This window comes from Panthera tigris, chromosome D3, assembly GCF_018350195.1.
Source record: "Panthera tigris isolate Pti1 chromosome D3, P.tigris_Pti1_mat1.1, whole genome shotgun sequence".
Lineage (NCBI taxonomy): Eukaryota > Metazoa > Chordata > Mammalia > Carnivora > Felidae > Panthera > Panthera tigris.
In genome coordinates, this window is record NC_056671.1 from 89,124,303 (window position 1) to 89,141,122 (window position 16,820).

The following is a 16,820-nucleotide window of genomic DNA, read 5'->3' on the forward strand; positions in this document are numbered from 1 at the left end:
TTGACGTTAACAATGTGGTCCTAATGCATATAAACAATAGTTCATGATATGCCAAGTAACATATTGTTCAGTCAAATTATATATATACAGAGATTATAGACTGATTCTCCAAACATAACTTCATAGTGCATAAAACCTAAATACTGCATTAGAAAAATCTAGTGTCCATCATGATACCACATGAAATTTCAGAGATTTATCCAAATAGAGGTCCCATTTAAAAAAGTAAACAAGCTTCCAGGGCGCCGGGGTGGCTCAGTCGTTTAAGCGTCCAACTTCAGCTCAGGGCATGATCTCGCAGTTTGTGTGTTCGAGCCCCACGTCAGGCTCTGTGCTGACGGCTCGGAGCCTGGAGCCTGCTTCGGATTCTGTGTCTCCCTCTCTCTCAGCCCCTCCCCACTCACACTCTGTCTCTTTCTCTCTCTCTTAAAAATAAATAAACATAAAAAAATTTTTTTAAGTAAACATGCTTCTAAAATACCTTCAGTAATATAATCAGGGAAGATAATTCACATGTTATCCTTCGTAGCATTAAGGCTATTTTCAGAATACAATAAAACCTGGCTTCACCAACACTAAGAAGTGAAACGCCCTCACACTCCCAGCATGACAAGCAGAAGCACGATCACTGACACGATCCTCAAAGGACCAGCCCCAGATTGCAGAAGAAAAACAAGGTCCTGGTTACCAAGCTGCAAAAATGAGTCCAGAGTCCAGGGAAGCCATTAAGGAAAGCTGTCCTGCCATGGACGACACCTGCCATCACAAGGACACGGGTGAGAGAAGCCACAGGTAGAGCCACAGCGCACGGGCTGGCAGAACAGTGACGTGGTAAATGCACTGCAATGTCGAGGATGGAGGGCCGTGCAGAGGGCCGCTGAGGGCAGGAAACCAAGCCTGGAGAAGGCAGCTACAACCCGTGTTTTCCATGTGTTCGATGTAAAGCTGCGCCTGCTCGCTCGGGAAGTCGGGACACCGCAGCCGGCAGCATCTAGCTCTTAGGAGAAAGTGACTAATGGAGACAAGGGTGAGCAGGACGGACTTCGAATACACGTGGACGCAGCACAGAGCCCCTCAGGACAGAACACAAGGACACACAAATCTGACTGATGCCCCTTCTGGTCTTCACAGCAGCCACACTTGCTAAATACTCGTCGCCATCGTCATCACCCCATTTCACACATGAGAAAACTGAGGCACAGAAAGGCTGAGCTACTTGCACAAGGTCACACATCTGGTCAGTTCAACAGAGAGGCACATAAAAATAACTAAGCAGTACTGTATGTTCTAATGTTTAAACTATGGTTACTGACCATTTACTAAAAGAAAGGTATAATAGTTTTTCTTATTTTTTTTAATGTTTATTTATTTTTGAGAGAGAGAGAGAGAGAGAGAGAGAGAGAGAGAGAGCGAGCGCATGAGTGGGAGAGGAGCAGAGAGAGAGGGAGACACAGAATCCGAAGCAGGCTCCAGGCTCTGAGCTGTCAGCACAGAGCCCGACGCGGGGCTCGAACTCACAGACCACGAGACCATGACCTGAGCCGAAGTTGGACGCTCAACCGACTGAGCCACCCAGGCTCCCCAGATATAATAGTTTTATATAACTTTGATTCAAAATGGTTAAAACTAAAAAGCTCAAAAGGTTAGCTATCAATCACCTAGGAATTCTGTTAACTAGAACATTATTCTCTTTGTTAACTAGAATATTATTCTCTGTTACAGACAACCGAGATATGAGGAACTTAAATTTAGATCTAATCATAAATGTGATGAATCCATTCTTTTTCTGTTCTGTAGTGATCCAGAATGCAAGAGAAGTCTTGAAGATGCAATCAAATTAAAATACACTGGAGGTATCTTTAAATTGCAAGAATAGTAACAACTGAGACAGCCGGGTGCCTCAGTTGGTCGGGCATCTGACTCTTGATTTCAGCTCAGGTCATGATGTCACAATTCATGAGTTGGAGACTAGCGGTGAGCTCTGTGGTGACAGCACAGAGCCTGCTGGGGATTCTCCCTCCCTCTCGGCCCCAGTCTGCCCCTCCTGCGCATGCACACGTGCTCTAATGAATAAACATTTTTTTTAAAAAAGAATAATAACAACTAGTATTTACATATACGATGTTCTCACCCAAAGCTTCTGTAGAATTAATACTTACCCATTTTTGGAGGGGGTTTTAGACTGGTCCATAAAAACTGGCGTCACACCACACAAATCTAGGGTTGACAATGTGGCCAGCCGTGGCCAAGGTTTGCCATACCACATAATCGTCACTGATGAGTCATTTATGGAAAGGTCAATGTGCTCCATGATGTATTCTTTTCCATTTTTTTCTCTCAATATAATTACCCAACCTAAACCAGATATTCTGGAGAAAGAAAAGCTAACAATGTTGGCCTCATTGCAGAAAGAAAAAATGCTAAAGTCAATTTCATGTATCATCTCTAAAGTATCTAGTTCCTGAAAAGCCAAAGCCAAAGTCCTCAGAAAGTGCCTGACACAAAGTTTCATTCCGTCAATGGTCCTCTCTTTAGACTTTTTCTCCTCACCTAACAAACACTCATTGAACATTTACTGTGTTCTCGGAACTGGCAATACATACATGAGACAAAGTTCTTCCCAGAAGGAAGGACGCATTGGATGCTCTTGCTTTACTGCAGCAGATGACTAGGTGATTTCTGCTTTTCATGAACACATCAGACCGTTTATGTGAAATAGGAAAACACTATATAACTCATGGACGCACAGAAACACAGGAAAATACCAAGAGACAGTCCCCTCACGGTATAAACCGCACGTATGTCCTTAAATGTGCAATACTCTGAGCTCACACCATCACTGTTTCTAAAGCAACACACGTGCAGATGTTAACAGCCCCCTCGAGCACCCGGCGTGCCCATAGCTCGGGGGGAAGCTGTGTACCTGACGGCCTCCTTGGTCTTCACCGGCAGGCCCGTGTAAGGGTTCACAGGCTTGAGCACCTGGGCGAGCGCCGCTCTCACACGTGCTCTCTGCTTTGCAATATACTCTTTCTTCCAGTACCCAGCTTCTTTATCCTTAACCGACAGCACGTTCACAGATCCAGCGGTCTTCTCCACCGAATTAACTTTCCAATTAGATCTTTTAGGTGGAAAGGCCGCTGAATAGATCCTGATCCAAAGAAAACTGGGGGAGAAGAGGAACGTCGTTAACTAAAAGACACAGTCACGTGCCTGCAGAAGTGACACGTTAAATCAGAGATGCACAATCGTTTGTAACTAGTCCGATTCCATGAACAAAGCAAACTGAACACTGACAGTCATTCACGTGTTAGAGTGAACCGTGGTTTGAGGGGAGTGTCCCAGATCCACTGACCCCAGAAATCTGTACGAAAAGGAAAAGCTTGTTGCCCCCGGTCAAGTTAAAATGAGTGACCTCATGTCATTTGACATCATCCAAACCACTGGCTTCCTACAGTAATCACTGAATAAGGGATTACAGAAAAATAACAAAGTGACTCCTATTGTGTTATTTTAAATATGTACACTTCTTAAAAGGTTGGAAAGGAAGTATATGTACATACACACACAGAGAAATGCCAACAGCAACGGAACCGTATGTTCCTTTTCCACGTTTTAATTTTTCTACAATGAACATGCAACGTTTGCACAAAGAGAAGAAAATGAAAAAATTCCCTGCATGATGCAAAAAATGAAGAAAACCAGTTAATATTTTTTGTGCAGTGTTGAGCATCACTGGAGCACTTCGCAAACATTAACTACTTTAATCGTCAACAAACCCATGAAGTAGCTACCATTATTGTCCCCCCCCTCGGCAGATAATGTCATGAGGCCCAGTGGGAAGTGATCTGGCCCGGGCCAGCCCGTGTGTGCCGAGGAGACGGAGACCCAGGGTTGCACCGACACAGCCTCAACCAGAGCTCACGGACTCACGCCCTGTGCTTCCCGGCCTCCTCGGTCACAGAGAAATGAACCCAAGGAAACCAAGTAATTTATCCAAATTCCAGAGCCAATCAGCCACAAGGCTGAATTCAAATTCAGCCCTGACCCACAGCCTGTGTCCCTCCCGCTCATCACACCCAGACGAGACGTCACAGGAGCGGTGGCGGTTAGCAGGGGCCAAAGTGAGCCTAAGGCACCTCTCTCGATGCTCTTCTTCAGGGGAAGAAACAAACTTCTCTTAGGGGAAGCTGAGACAGGGGCTCAAATCAATTTCCTACTATAAAAGGTGAGCTGTACATAAGTAAGTGTAATTACTTGCTAATTCATGTCTCCACATCTCTATTTAGTGCAGTGGGACGGAACGGCCAATGGCCAAGAGGCAGCTGGGAGAAGGCAATGCCCCTGCAGAGGAGGTCCAGACGAGATGCCAGGGCACTCTGGAGGTTCCTAAGTGCTCGGGTCACCCAGCAGTAACCACAGCAGCAAGGGGCACTTCTCAGACATTCGACCTGCAGACGTGTCCCCTTGATCCAGGTCGGACGTGGACTTTCCATCAAACTCATTTTCTATCAAACGCATAATCAGATCCCTACTGACATCACTCTCTAGTATGCATTTTCAAATCATTTCTCACCCCACAAAATCATTTCACACCAAGCTTTCTGCCTTAAGGTATTTCTCAGTTTGGAAATTTCTGAGTTTTCGTACGTGAGCTAAGAGTTGCAAAATGACAATTCTTTGAGTACATCTTAGGTAAATCTGAAACCGTTTTGCCAAAATCCCTTGCGTAGGCAATTTTTAAAACTCCCTTTACATAAAAACTTGTTCATATTTTCTTCAAAGTTTATTTTACTCATCATTTCACTCCACATAAGTGTTCCCAAATCTCTCACATCAGCACCACATGAACTGCAGCTGACTCTATTCTTGTCTGTGGGCCCGCACTCGCAAACTACAAAACACAGTGCCTGGAGAGGACACAGAGCGGGAGCCCCACACACCTTCAGGTACAGCTACACCTGACATCTGTGCGAAGAGCCACTTACACACCATTATCTTACTGCAGTTACCGTAGCGAAGTCCAAAAAGAACATCCCATAGAATTAAAATACTGTGCAGACTGTACTGCTTATTCATTTATAAAACAAAAATGTCAGGCCTAAGATGCTTTTAACAAGTACTCAAAATCCAGACACATTCATTTCTTGATCACCCAATGCCCCGTCCTGTTAAAAAAAAGAAAGAAAAGAAAGAAAGAAACTAAGGTGGATTTGAGGACAAGAGCCTATTTAGCTATTCTGACTACGAGTCAGGCACAGAACAACTTCAATCAGACAAGTTGTTGACAAAATGGGGCCAATTTAACGTTCTGATAAAGTGTTTCGCAGAGTGCTGGAAAATAAAAGCCCCACGTGATGATCCCAATCCAGCCTGAACAAGTTTCCGCCTTACCCCCACGCAGGCGGAGCCTGGAGCTCAGGTTGAGGGAGGCAATACCTGCAGGGAGGGAGCAACCTCCCCCCATGTAAGGGGGGCATTGGGGAGACCCCAAGCCTCCAAACAGGTCTCGCCATAAGTCATCAGTGTAACTGGCTACTGTAGGCACTCCTGCCCTCTCCAGAAGTAACGCTTAGAAAATACCATTCACTGTTGACAAACACTTGTTTACCAGTTCAATCGTCAACATGCCCTTTTTGAAGTCTCACTATAAAATCAGACTATGACTCTCTTAAAAATAAAATTCAATGTATGCAATTAAGGTACTTCCTTTAAAAAGAAAACAAACATGAGGATAATTCCATCAGAAGCCCAGATTTTTAAAGGACAACCCCCAAGAAAGTGGGGCAGGCATGTAATTAATAACAAAAGTATGCAAGGAATATTACTAGAGGTGTGGCCCAAATCCACTGGAACGCCCAGAGCCTGTACCTTCTGGGCCTATGAAGTTCAGGATATTTAGAGGATATTTAGATATTTAGAGGGGATATTTAGAGATACTAAGCAATTTGTAATCGATCACCTTATCCAAGCGATTGAAGTTCTATCCTTAAATAAAGTAAGAACCCTCCAAAAAGCTACAGTTTAGGATACTTGATCTCTCTCATGAAAAATGCCTTACTGCACTTTGCTTTGGTGAAATGTCTTCACCTCTTATAAAGAGTCATTAAGAAAGAGACACAAAAATCACTCTACGTCCATTCTAGAACTACTGTCAAAAACATGCTTATTTGCCTTGAACCCACTTGTGTGGGTATGGACACAGACAGAGAGATTCTTCCACAGAGGAGACAACAGCTACCCCAATAGCAAGTTTGATCACTTTCAGTTCATGCAAAGACACTCTTTTTTTTAAGCAAATAAATGCGAATCTCATTTATCATTTATCAAATATCATTTGACCACTTACAGTATTAGACATGTTCCATCTATGTCTAAACACACTTTTGAAATTACTTTAAATTTCAAAAAATGGTTAAAAAGGTCTTACTAGTTTTCATGACTTCCATCAACATGCCATCAAAAGATGATAGAGAGATTTGGTTTTCTCCTTACTTGTCATTGGCCAGATGATAAAAGCGCCTATTCACACATCCCGTACACAGCAGGGTCACAGCATCCAAGTTGGAAAAGATCTTCAGCAACACTTCTGAAGGCATGCTGAGAGAGGGGAGGAGATCGGAGAGGTGGGCAAACACATCAGCTAGAAGTTACCCACAAAACTGGCTGTTCATCTCCATCATGTCCCGTACAAGAGGCTAACTGCACCCCTGCCTTCCCGTTTTCTCAACTGAAATGTTCTGGCTACCACAGTCCTCGTGACATAAACGAATCCAGAGACCCAAGGGTACAGGAACCTAACTTCCTTGGCATGTTAACCATATTCACACGCTGTGAATCAACACACAGGTTTCCCTACCTCCCTCGTGAAAGTATGCATCATCCCTTGGTGAGATAGAAGGAAACAAGAGAAAAAGAATGCATTCTTAGCTATTTAGAAGAAATAACACAGAATCCTCCCCCTCAAAGAAGAGACTGGAATAGGAAATACCAGCTTCTTTTCTACCTAGCCCATACCCCCCTCACCCACCCTCTTCCTTCATATCCTCATGCTCCAGACCTTCCTCTGGGGCTTTCCAGAGAGTTCAAGCCCCATAAGATTTTCTGAATTCTCTCTTCCTTTTTTCCCATTTATTGCCTAAATAAATTACATTGAGGTGCATTCTCAATATCCCATTCTCAATATTTGTATGATCTTACACTGTTACAAAACACTGAGAGAACCAGAAATTATCTAGAAAGCCTTACCGATATTACGAAGTCAGGAATGGGCACGTATGGACCTCAGGCAGAAAAAACAACAAAAACCAAAAGGAAGCTAGCGAACACTGTTGGGGTGAGGGGTGGGGACCTCAGGATAAAGAACTGAGGCAGGAAACCCTTTGGCCAATTTAGAATGGCTGCCCATACTCTGCCCTTGTCATCTTAACTATGTTAAATTTTTAGATTGTGATGAAAATCGTTATCAAATGTTTCACAGGGAAATAATCAGTCCTAAAATCCTGATAATACTGAGAATGGATTGGGGGGGGGTCCTCAGAGGCAAGAGGACAGGCATGAGACATAACTGGCCCATGTCACTAACCGGAGCTATCCCTACTCAGAAGCTTCAGAGACTCCCTGAGAGTTTAAGCAAGCAGTTTTGCTCGGGGGTTCATTAAATCCCTCCCCCCAAATGAAACCCCTTCTATTCAGAGTCAATAAATTAGACACCTTTAGAGAGAAGGCAAAGCTGCAGGAAAACACGTTCTGTGACCATCTGGGTTGCCCACTGCACAGTTTTCACATTTTGACTCAGTGATTTCACAAAAATTCATGGTTATCATTTTTTAAGTAATTATAATTCAAAGAATGTAGATTTGGGCTTAAAGAAAACATCTTAGAGAGGCACCCAGCAAATCTTATCCAGGAAAAATGATTTAACTGAACTAAAACCCTAGTCACTCTCCTACCCGGCAGACAAACTTAATGAAGGGGTGCTCTCCCCGTACCTGCCAGAAAGCAGAAAACCTCCACTTTACAGCTAGCACAGTTGGGATCAAAGCCATTCTCAATTATGGTTCATAAGGTTTCCTCAAAGCTGGTACAATCACTGTCCATGCCCATACTGGGTCACTTTCTGCTGGATTCTAATCATTTCACACTGCAGGGGCAGAGGTGCGGGGGGATGGGGAAGGAGACGAGGAAGGTGAGAGGAAAAGAAGCTCAAAGTGTCAGAGCGTAGCATCTGGTACTGAGAAGGTCCTCAAATATTTGATGGATGCATGAACCGAATGAATATTTGTTCTGTTTCCGTATCAGATTATTGTAGGACAGACTGTGTTCTCGGAGTACAGGCTTTAAAGCTTAAATTGCCGTCTGTAATTAACTATCCTTTTTGGTTTTCACTTCTTTTTTAAAACACACTAAAAGTATGTTCCCTGTTAGCCGAGTTGTAATATACTACTGAAAGCCCAAAACTTGGGGGGCACCTGGGTGGCTCAGTCCGGTGAGCGTCCAACTCTTGGTTTCCGCTCAGGTCATGACCTCCCAGTTCATGAGTTCAGGCCTGGCATCAGGCTCCGAGCTGACAGTGCAGAGCCTGCTTGGGATTCTCTTTCTCTCGGGCCCTCCCCCGTGCTCACTCACTCTCTCTCTCTAGCTTTCTCTCTCTCTCTCTGAAAATAAACAAACTTAAAAGCCCAAAATTTGCAATCACCTAACTTAGCTCTGAACGTGAATTTGGCAATATGCACACTATGCCAGCCCTACCTCCTCCGCTGTCAACATCTACAGTGACGCCCTCGGTCCCCCCGCAATGCTCAGCACAGAGTCGGTGGCCTATGTCAGTAGTACAAATCCACGGGCACCTCAGCAGCAATTTCAATTAGCTCCAAAAAGAGACTGCACGGATCTCCTTGCGGAAGTGAGCGGGCAGAACCTTGCCAGCCTGGGTTCCCAGAGCACTGAGGGCGAAGAACCCCAGAGCCCAGGCCCCTGGAGCTTTTAGAAGAACACGCTTTAATCCTCTTTCCCCCTTTCCAAGGGTCTTTACCGACTAGCAGTGAGTAATTCTGAAGAACATTTTTTAAAAAGGAACATTTCCTTGTCACTTGTTAGAAGTTCACTTCATAAAACCAGCCTAATGATGACAGTGGTGACAGGCTGATGACTCACAGCAAACGCTCCACGTTGTGCTTCCGTCCCCCGCAATTCTATTCTCGGCTCAGAACAGCCGCTTGGTACACATGCACCGAAACTGACTCTGACGGCCCCGCCCCGAGAGCCCGCCCCGGGGAAGCGGCCGCGTGCCGCGACTCACCTGTCCAGGGACACAGACCGCTCAGCCGTGGACTCGGCTCGGAGCCTTCCCCGCCCGGCGCACTGCCGCAGGCTAGCACGTGCGAGAGAGAGCATGGAAAAGTGAAATTCCAATGAGAGGCGAACAGCGCAGTCCTCTCTACAAAACTGTAAGGGATTCATAAACTTCGTACACAAACTCACTGTACAACTACACGGATGGAGAGAGGGCGGTGAAACATTCAGTGTCCTGGGTAAACCTGGAAACCGGACTTACTCCGATGTGTTTTAAACATAAGACTCGATACTTGCTCTTATAGGCTGCCAGCCTATCAAACAGGGGCTGTAAGACTTATTGAATGTAATAAAAGGATAAAAATAAAACATATCAGTAGGCCAGTTTCAACCATACAATAGCACCAACAGGTTAAGAAATACTTTAGGTCTGTGAACCACAAGTACCCAGACATGTACAACTTGGCTGGTCTTGGAGGGACAATGACTGGCCGCAACCCTCGCTCTGGCGACCACGGCCACAGAAACACCAAATACTCATGCACATAATTTTTTCCACATTTTAAATATCCCACATCCAGTGAAATATATTTTAACTGGCCATCTTTCTGTCTTAGTGGTATGAAAAATAGTAAATAATATAATCAATAGCTTTTAAGACTCAATGAAATAAGGTATATTTCACACAGTTCTTTTCAGAAGTTACTAATGTAAATTTTTATTAAAGTCAGCCCTCCAGGGGCGCCTGGGTGGCTCAGTTGGTTGAGCATTCGACTTCGGCTCAGGTCATGATCTCGTGGTTTGTGGGTTCGAGCCCCACGTTGGGCTCTGTGCTGACAGCTCAGAGCCTGGAGCCTGCTTCGGATTCTGTAACTCCCACCCTCTCTCCCCCTCCCCAACTAGCACTCTGTCTCTGTACCTCAAAAAATAAAATTTAAAAAAAACATTAAAAAAAATCAGCCCTCAAAATGAGCACTACTCAACAGCAGCCTGGCAGGGATCTGAAACACCCAGAAAGGTATGGAGCCCACAGCCTTCAGCTTCCAGGCAGCAGCCCACAGACAGAGCTACTGGTGGATCTGCTATTTCTCTTGGAAAGGTCTGGAAGCTGCTTCTTTACCACACACACACACACACACACACACACACACACACACACACAATTATTGGCCCACCTCCCACCCAGCATGTGACTCAAGTCTAGAGTGTACGTTCCATATGCTCAGTTCACTAATGCCATTGCTCTCAGTACATACTTTGTTCACCAAGAGTTGAACACCCCCATTTTTCTACCAACTGGTTCCCTGGATACATGTGGATTAAAGATCAAAAAGGATATGGGCAACAACTGGGGACAAAATGAGGGTCACCAGAACTTGGAAGGGAAGCCAATCATCTCTCTGGAAGTGGAAGAATGAAAGCCCCATGGAAGGACCCAAACAAAGGAGGGTTCTAGACCACAGGCACAGCCTGCTCCAGGAGGCACGGGGGCGGATTGCCCACAGCTCGCCCGCTCGGATGGAACCACCGTGGAGCTGGTGCGCCAACACCTGCACATCAAACTGCCCGATGACTCCCCGTACGTTTCCGAGCAGCCAAAGAATCCATCTGTCTTCCCTTTATAGGTTTTTCTCCTCAGAAACAGCATAACGGCTGGCACATGATAAGCCCTCAGCAAACACGAGCTAGCTTCCGCATGCCTGCACCTCAACCTAGGAGAGGTGGATGCTGTGAACCTTTTCAGATCCCAGACGGTGACAAATCCCCCGAGGTGAAAACCTGCTGGCTACCCAGCCTCCCCACTCCAGCTTCAGCAAAGCACATTCAATGTGCCTTCTGTCTTATCTGATGACTTCTAGCCCGTGAGTTCTTGGGAGCGCAACAAGTTAGGCAGACCGGTGGTATCCACTCTGTGCTCTGCACAAGAGGGAGAGAGAGGGACAGAAGAGGTCCTAATTTGGAAAACTCTGCAACACCCTCCCCCTTTAATCAGAGAATTCTGCCTGTGCAATACATTTTGGTACTTCTGTTGAAAGTACTATTTAAGCAAAGATCTCCACGACGGAAAAGCTTCACCTCCACTGACCCAGCTCTCACGTAGTAATAAGAGGTGAAACACGATCTCCTAATTGTATTAGTTTCCTAGAGCTGTCTTAACAAACTACCTCCAAATAGGTGTCTTAAAACAACAGACTTATTGTCTTAAAGTCCTAGAGGCCGAGAGTCCAAAATCAAGGTGTTGGGAGGGCCATGCTCCGTCCAAAGTCTCTAGGGAAGAACACTTCCTTGCGTCTTCCAGCTTCTGGTGGCTGCTGACAATCCTCAGTGTCCCTCCCTTAGCTTGTGGCAACTAAGATGACTAACTCTAACCTTTCTTCCGTCTTTACCCAGCCACCTCCCCAGTGTGTGTGTATCTCATAAGGACGTCAGTCACATTTGACTTAGGATTCACCCTAACCTACTATGTCCTCATCTAATTACATCTGTAAAGACCCTATTTCCAAATAAAATCAGATCCTGAGTTCTGGGCGGACATGAATTTGGAGGGCACCACTCAACATAATACACAATTTTTAAACATACACATTTCAAAATGATTTAAAAGCACTCCTTATTTTAAGTGGTTAACTTCTTGTGATTCTATACCAACCTGTATTACATACTCAAAGATCGAATATCTTTAGTGGACACAAGTTTCTAACACAACAGCTTTAAGTAAAAGGAATTTCTATTACCCCGCCATCAAATAGTACTATCTGCCTGGATTTACCAGCCGGTGACCCTCAGACCTCTGCCAGTATGAAAAGTCACACCAAGAAGTCTGAAGGCCTATTTACACACACTGTGTGAAGACTGAGAAATGCTTCTTTACCTTCAATGAATACTGCTGGGGCCACTCAAATACAAATTTGTTTAAAAGCATTAGTAAATTGATAACAGCTTTTTGCCATACATATGTCTTCAATCAAAAAATGTCAAAAAAATAAAATAAAATCTATTACCCTAGGTCCTTTCCAAGGGAACTGAAGAAAAGTAAATTAATACGCTGTATCGATCCATTTCAATCTAGCAAATTGGCAAGGACCAAATAAATGAGAACATCTCATTCACTGCTGGAAGCATAAATTGGCACAAACAGTATGAAAAGCCAAATCTGGTAGTGTTCATTAAGATCTTTAAAAGGCACATGTATTTTTTTAAGCCAGGAATTTCACTTGTACGAATACATCCCAAAGCAAGTAAATGAGCCCAAAAATGCTACTCAACAAAGCCCATCTCAGAGTTGTCTGCACTGAAATACTTCCAGAAACAGCACAGAGATTGGTTAAATAGCATGGCCTCCATACAGTTAACAATGTCCAGACAATTAAAATGGGCAGTTTCAACACAGGTGAAAGTGTCTGAGATAGAAATAGGCTCACAGTGCCTTCCAGACGTCTGCACGGCCTGTCCCCTCAGCCCCTTCCAGTATTCACACACACGTCACCATTTCCCTGAGAACTCCTTCGGCCATGCTGTCTAAAATCCCAATCCAGGGGTGCCTGGGTGGCTCGGTTGGTTGAGTGTCTGGACTCTTGATTTCGGCTCAGGTCAGGATCCCAAGGTCATGGGATCGAGCCCCACATCCTGGAGCCTGCGAGTCTGCTTGAGATATTCTCGGTCTCCCTCTGCCCCTCTCTGCCCGTGTCTCTCCCCCACTGTGTCTCTCCCTCTCAAAAAAATAAAATAAAAAACTCCAATCCATACTACACACACACGTACACTTCAGGCCCCCTCCTGATTTTTTTCCCTCGGCACATAACACCACCCAGCACTACACATTTTACTTGTCCACTCTGCTCATTATCACTGGAATTGTAAGCTCCATATTGGCAGGTCTTTCGTATAAGTTTTGTTCACTACCGACGCTTCAGCTCCCACATCATGCCTGGTATACAGAAGGTATCTACCTGCTAAATTAACAACATATCAATTTAAAAAAAATCAGGTTATATCAAGATACACTATATAATCATATTTTTCATATTTCTCTCTTAAAAGTAAACACACACAAAGAAAAAAGGTCTGGAAAGAAAGACAAAATGGCATTAACCAGTAATAAGTATGACTCAAGGATTACAAGGTTTTGAGGTGGTGGTTGATTTTTTCTTAAGTTTATTTATTCTGAGAGAAAGAGAGATCATGAGTGGGGCGGGGGGCAGACAGAGGAGAGAGAGAATCCCAAGCAGGCTCCTGGCTGTCAATGCAGAGCTGGATGTGGAGCTCAACGAAGGGCTCGATCCCATGACCCTAGGATCATGACCTGATCCAACATCATTAGTCAGAAGCTTAACAGACTGAGCCACCCAGGTGCCTCTGGTGGTGGTTGTTTTTAAATGGGGGCTAGAGAATTGAAGGACTAGAACTCTGTGTATCAATATTTCTTAATGTATTGAATATGCAATAAATTATGGGATTTTTGTTTTTTTAATTTCAAAACTGAGAATCCCATAAGAAGGAGGTTTGGAATCACAGCACAACCTTTTAGGCAGGAGCAGTGGTTCTCACAGGCATTCATACCATTCTGGAGTACCAGCTGCCCTGAAATCTGGGGGGCACAGCCTACAGAAAGCTCACAAATGCTTTGAAGTCTCTTATTTGATCTCAAAAATTAATGCAAATGTTGCATTCCATTGGATAACTTATCTGTTGTCATCTAATTATACAAATGCATTATAGTACTTACCAGTTACATTACTTAACATTTTCCCCCAAAGCCACTGCACTCATTTTACATGTCAGAAGGATGCCCCATGCATCCCCTGCCCACTGGCACCTGTCTGAGAAGTACAGTCTGTCTGTTGCTGTTTTGCTTTTCCATAATTAAAAGAGATCTCAAGAGTCCCTATTTCACAAATCAGAAGACTACGGTTCTAACAAGGCAATCACAGTGACTCATTTAAGGTCCCAAGCTAGAGGCTCTCATCCCCTGGCTGTCCTTCCAGAGCTCATCCTTCCATATTACATTCTACATCTTATCAGTATGGCTTTTGGCATTACTGAAAGTACATCTCCATTTCTCCATAAAATAAACCAACTGCACATTTTTAAGGCTCGCACAATTAACAAATCTGTAAGTTCCATGCATGTCCTCAGGTAGACCTATAGGTCTACAAAATTAAGTGCACACTTAGCTGATATAATTAGTAAGATGACATTTAGTTTAAAAAGTTTTCAAGTAATACATTTGAAAATTTTACCCTCTAAAAAAAAAAAGGAAGAAAATTAACCTCTGAGCCTCACTGTGATATTTGATAAACCAAAACAAATTAGATCAAATAGAAATTAAGCCAACCTGATATGCTTTCTGCTACATTTCTTACAGTCTATGACATTTACAAATGTTCACATTTTGTGTTAAAAAGGGAACCACTGAGGGGCACTTGGGTGGCTCAGTCAATTAAGTGTCGGACTCTTGATTTCGGCTCAGGTCATGATCTTGTGGTTCATTAGATCGAGCCCTGCATCAGGCTCCACACTGACAGCACAGAGCCTGCTTGGGCTTCCCTCTTTCCCTCTCTGCCCCCAAAATAAATAAACATTAAAAAAAAACTCTTTAAAAGGGAACCACGGATTTCTTATAAAATCTAACTTTTCTGCAATGATACAATAAAAATAACCACCTACTTAGACCATCCACAATCATTCTGATTTTTTCTTTTCCATAAAGAATGTGTACCTGACCAAATCACAGGCTGACATGCAGGCTCCCATGCCAGGCACTCTAATTACATCATTTCACCAGGAAGTTCATTCAACTTACAAAGTAACAGAAGATTCATCACATAAAAATCATTCGGCTGCCCACCAGCAGAGCTCTATATATAAAGACTAATTTTTGTAATAGTGGCAAATTGATTTAAAGTTCAAGCTTCCTACTTAAACGTCAGTTTTCCTCTCCTGCATAACAGAAGTTTTGAAGGCACTGTCACCACTTTAATTGTCACCAGGCTTGTGGTACACCTAGCATCGCAGCTATTCTCAAGAACCAACCATCACCATAATACTAAGATTCAGAGCACCACTTCAGAAACCAGGGTGAGTGGGTAATGGACCCTAGGAGGAAAATGGGACATAGTCTCGGAGATTTAGGGAAACAAAAAAGTAACTCAACTTGCTGAAGTGTGAAGGAAAAGAATCATTTTTTATGCTTAAACATAGACATCTGGTTTATTAGAAGCATAATATGGATGAATTTTTATATTTTACAAATCATGAAGACTTGCAAGCAAAAAGAATTCTCAAGAATGCAAATTGTTCTTTGTATTGTCCCTCCACCTGGCAAACTAACTGGGACGATGGGCACAAAGCTAGGAAGGAACCACTCACCATAAAATACAAAGGATCTAATAAGGTACCCTGATAGCATGTTGGTACCTCTGACATCCTGGAGCATTCACTGTGAAGTGAAGCATTGCCCTTGGAATTAAGCTAAAGCTCCTAATGCCAGGTAGCTCCACCCCCTGCTTCCTGCCCCCTCTCCTGCCATCTGTCGTGGTGGAAGAAGACCACCCTTCAGATCCAGGGTACCCAGGAGGCATGGAGGAGAGACAGGTCCCTAGACACTGGAACAAGAATAGCACAAGCCCAGCACTTAGGGAAAACGGGATTAGGAGCTGAGCACCAAGGGGTGGCTATCTATAGGCATCCCTTCAGGGTTTGCTTAGAAACGCAGATCTGGCCTTGAAGTCTGCAGTGCAGAAACTTCTGCCCCAGGAAAAGACGCGTCTGGACCAACCCGCCCACCAGAACTATCTGCTCAGGGGTTGTGCCCTCCACTCACGAATTGGGGACGGGACAGAAAATGGGTAGCGTTTTGCTCAGTAGACTCTACCTCTCTAACTTACAAATTCCTAAAAAGGTGATTTCCGGCCACGGAAGATGCGAGCGACTTTGGGGGAGCGTTCTGGAAGGCTGCGGTCTAGGCGGCCCGCAGGTGCAGAGGGAACGCTGCCCTCTCGGCGGCTTGCAGGTGCGGACCAGCGAAGTGCACCTGCCCTCCCAGGCGGAACGCATCCGCGCCAAGCGCCGCTCAAGGGTTCCCTGTTCCTCACACTGCCTAGAATTCAGTGAAGGAGGAATAACGTCTCCGGGGGAAACTGGTCTACTTGTATCAGGACTTAGGGTAACCCCACGTTTCCAAGTTGAAGAGATTTCCTCCCGCGGTTTTTCAGACCTTTCCCGCACTAAAAAGAGCCGCGCGACGCGCCGCAGCCGAACGAATGAAAACAGGGGGGTAGGGTGGCAGAGCAGTGACCCGACCCACGGCCCCGCGAGAGTCACCTGAACCCGGCGGGCCCGGGGGCCGCGCCGACGCCGCCAGGCGGCAAACGCAGCGCCTGGAGGCCGCGCCAGTGCTGTTGCAGTAGCCGGCCGCGTCCCGTCGCCATGGAGACTCCACAGACACGCCAGAGGCGGAGTGGCAGCTGGAGGGAGGAACGCACCGCCCCGCGCCACGCCCACTCGACGCCGGCACGCTCTCCGCC

The 16,820-nt window shown here is 44.9% G+C and overlaps 1 protein-coding gene across 21 annotated transcripts in view; it reads right to left on the bottom strand.

Moving 5' to 3' along the window:
• Nucleotides 1–16,820, bottom strand: part of FBXO15 (F-box protein 15) — a 154,180-nt gene that overhangs the window by 136,447 nt on the left and 913 nt on the right. For 16 of the 21 annotated variants that reach the window (XR_006209662.1, XR_006209661.1, XR_006209670.1 and 13 more), the window contains exons 1-5: nucleotides 16,618–16,802; nucleotides 9,302–9,373; nucleotides 6,496–6,600; nucleotides 2,924–3,166; nucleotides 2,160–2,369 (exon numbers count right to left, since the gene is read on the bottom strand). Coding sequence is in view for 11 of the 21 variants with exons in the window: in XM_042961395.1 (XP_042817329.1) it covers nucleotides 2,160–2,369; nucleotides 2,924–3,166; nucleotides 6,496–6,600; nucleotides 9,302–9,373; nucleotides 16,618–16,724 (737 nt within the window). In the remaining 10 variants the exon portion in view is untranslated. Of the gene's footprint in view, nucleotides 1–2,159; nucleotides 2,370–2,923; nucleotides 3,167–6,495; nucleotides 6,601–9,301; nucleotides 9,374–16,617; nucleotides 16,803–16,820 lie in introns of those variants that run through there. The other 5 variants (XM_042961393.1, XM_042961392.1, XM_042961388.1 and 2 more) reach the window with 4 other exon arrangements.